The sequence below is a fragment of the Suillus bovinus genome (genome assembly GCF_016758785.1).
Source record: "Suillus bovinus strain UH-Sbo-P2 chromosome Unknown EDB93scaffold_245, whole genome shotgun sequence".
In the NCBI taxonomy this organism is placed as follows: Eukaryota; Fungi; Basidiomycota; class Agaricomycetes; order Boletales; family Suillaceae; genus Suillus; species Suillus bovinus.
The window spans coordinates 5,756-9,264 of record NW_024542301.1 but is presented as its reverse complement, the minus strand read 5'-3'; the positions used below and the strand labels follow the sequence as shown (position 1 = coordinate 9,264).

The window sequence follows — 3,509 nt, the reverse complement described above, 5'->3', positions numbered from 1 at the left end:
GCAGTTCGAGGTGCAAAAGATGGATCACTCCCCTTATGTTCCACACACTGAGTCCATGAAGTAGAGGATGTGCTTTGTACTTCTCCGTGTTTTTTTATTTTCGCAATAATGTGCTGTAGAAAGCTGATTTCTGCTGGGCTCAGCAGAAATTGTACTACCTAGACAACAAATATTTAGGTAGATCTTAGCACAACCTATGCTGCTATACTTGCAGAGCAAGTGCATTCGATCCTAAAGGGATTGCTAATTGGTATTAGTAGTAAAAATGTGTCAGTAAAGCAAATAACAAAATGTCCAGTGGTGCGAAACGATGTCCGAAGGTAATCCGATGATGTCCGAAGGTACTTATCCAATGTCTGAAGCCAAAGTGCAATGTCCGAGATTTTGGACTTTCAGACTTCACAATAATGAGTCAGAAACTTTATAACGAGTGTCGGTTTGCGAGCGGTATGCGTGATGTAACGATGGTCGCGGCACTGGGCTCAAAACCAGGAAATCCAATACCTATGTTTATACCATTCCTCGACCTCCCTTGACCTTCCGAAGGCCGCGCGCACTTGTCCGAACCTTCCGCAGGCAGTTCTCGTGTTCCGAGACCCATCCGAACCTCGCAAGTTACCATACCATGTCCTATCCTCGTCCTTTTGACTTCGCTGGTGCATTTTCCTTTATTCTAACTATATATTGACTACATCTTAGTGCTACACGGATAACAATCCCATCGGCATCCTGTCGGGAGTCTCAGAATATGTATAAGCAGTACGCATTTGCGGCTTATTACATGTATACTTGCATTCTTGCACGCCTCGCGGCTTATTACATAGGTTCAGACTTGCTTATCTCGCTACTAGTTTCGCCTACAAATTCCGGCCTCTCACGGAAGTAGGATATAATCTCGCTCGCTGGCTACTGATAGGACACTTCACTTCCCGTACTTCGAGTAGTAATTAGTAGAGTCACCTCGGTATAATCGTAAACTGTGCAATTGATCCTTGTTCATTTGGAACGGTTGTCTGGCTAAGACCACTGCCAATTTCACACTTCATTTATTCTCGAGTCCCAATAGATTAGCGTCGTTCCGACCTTCGGACATTGCACAAAGTCTTATACTGTTATTCGACACACCGACATATATAGACCTTCGGACAGCCTTCGCAAGCCTCGGAAGGCATCACGCTACTTCGGACAACACTTTCGCAGCCTCGGACAACCTTCAGTCGCATCGGGCAAGTTTCTCGGTACTTCGGAAGTAGTCTCGGAACTACGGACGAGCATTAAAGAGGTTTTCTTCCAATATCTTGTCTACTCTCTAACTGTATAAGACTTCCCTTGCATTATCAAGGTAGTTCTTAGGTTGTCTCTTGGGACGAAGCATACTCCCACCTCTCAGGACTAGGGACTCACATTCAGTAGAGCCCAGCCCAGATCTACTCTTTACAGCAAGTATAACGAGTGACAGAGTATGACGGTGAATGAATGGTAATATTTTGCAATGCAACTAAGAACTACGAGAATATTCTGGGTGATCCGCAGAGTCGGGAAACAGCTCCCAACTACTGGATGATGATTGCTACAGGTCACTACAGAGTATTTAAGTAAGTACGTAGAAATACAGAAAACTACAGGCGAAGATAGTAGTGATATATTTCGGGTCTGATGTCCTATGTAATAAGACACAAGGTGCTGCGGACATGTAATAATGTGGTACAAATGTCAGAAAATGTGCACGGGAATAACTACACACCTAGTGAGGCTAGTTCAGATGGACAGGACACGGGATGGACAAGTGCGCGCGAAGTGCGATCGGCCGATGCGATGTCCGAAGGTCCGATGCGCCAGATCCAATATGGAGTGGCTCGGACATGTGCGAAAGTGCATCGGACATATGCGCATATGTTTTGGGTGTTGATGTGAGTATGGAAATACGTGGTTTTGAGCCCAACACCACAACCATTGCTACAGTGCTGTCATACATCAATGTTGGTGCCGATTAGTAAGATAGTTGTCGAAAGGACAAATTGTATAGCTGAGATTACACATTCGAGGCAGAATATGACTTGACTGTTGCTTGCTCGTTGACATGCTCCGGTAGCTGTGCCAATGTAGTGTTTCTTCCCATGGATTTTGAAGTGCAATATATAATATGATCATTGCACACTTACATAAGGTTGAATGGCAACTTGAAGTTGAATATAGGTTGATTGTTGTTTGCTTGCTGAAAACCTGAACACATCTTTGCATGGATCCCCAACTGCAGTTTACAATACCACTATTAGATCATTGAAGAAAATACCATCAAAATTTCAAGTAGCACACACTTTGATTGTCACTTGCTTTGGTGAGCACATAGTTGTCCTCTGGAAGATGTTGGTGCTTTGGGACCACCCTGGACATTGACCAGTAATTGATGAATATCCCCACATTTCGAACAAGTGGTATCAATGTAAAAGTAAAGTGAACATTTTTGTGATTCACTCCATGAATGTACCTCAGCTACTGTACAAACTTGATGTTTCTTTACACGGATAGCCAACCACATCACACAAGACAATTCTTAGATAACTGATCAAGATGGCATTAAATTTTTGAGAGCGACGGAGAGTGATATCATCGTTACTTGCTTATCGCCAGTTTGTTCTCTCGAAAGATTCCAGGTTCCATGCTTAACTTTGACATTTTGTACTTTGCTTGCTACGTGGCTATTAGTGCTGTCGTGGTCCGGTTCGGTCTGGTTCAGAGGGTCTTTGACAAGAACCGAGAACCAGACCATTGAGAACAGTTCTCAATGGTCCAGTTCAGTTTTTTTGTGGTCTGAACTTGAACTGAACCAAAAAATTTTCTGTAGGGACAGCAAAAAAAAATTGATGAAATACTAGTCTACACATTGAGTAACTACTCTAATAACATTTGTGTGTACTCCTCTGCCTCCGTAGCTGCTGAAAGATGTCCATTATGGTAAGCAGCCTTCATGAAAATGATCGGCCATGCGAACTCACTCCCAGGGGACTGGATTGGGGAGCAGCCACCAAAAACGCGAATAAAGGGCAAGTCTGTTTTGCGGCATCGGCAACAGTTGTGGTAGGGGAAGGTGCAGCAGTAGGCTTTTAGATTGTGCTCACAGGCTTCTTGCCAAAGTCAAACTTCAGCGGTGCAGGTGTGGATGGGGCAGAAGTTGGGGCAGCATTGCTTGAAGTGGTACTAAATATTGATGGTGGGTTAGCTTGTGTCGATGTAGATGTTGGCATCGAGGAAGGTAGTACACTGGGTTGGTTTTGCGAAGGGGAATGGTGCTGGTTTGCTGGTTTCCGTGCTTGATGCTGCAGGTGCAGGCGTCGACGGTGCAATTGGCTTAGCAAAAAAGTCCGGAGGGTGTAGATGACGTGGTAGGTGCAGTGGTGGTGGTTATTTGTGGAGTAGACGAGGTAGGGAATAGGCTGGGTTTATTGGCAACAGAAGCTGAGGGTACCTGAAGTGTAAGGTTAGTATCAAGTCAAAAACTTCCAAACAAT

The 3,509-nt window shown here is 44.4% G+C and overlaps 1 protein-coding gene across 1 annotated transcript; it reads left to right on the top strand.

Moving 5' to 3' along the window:
• Positions 1 to 1,476: 1,476 nt before the first annotated feature.
• EDB93DRAFT_1110015 (uncharacterized protein) lies at positions 1,477 to 2,408 on the top strand (the record flags this gene model as incomplete). The annotated part of the gene is made up of 3 exons (XM_041448022.1): positions 1,477 to 1,595; positions 1,674 to 1,910; positions 2,351 to 2,408. 3 exons carry the CDS (start codon positions 1,477 to 1,479, stop codon positions 2,406 to 2,408), a joined length of 414 nt encoding a protein of 137 aa, XP_041300656.1.
• Positions 2,409 to 3,509: the final 1,101 nt, after the last annotated feature.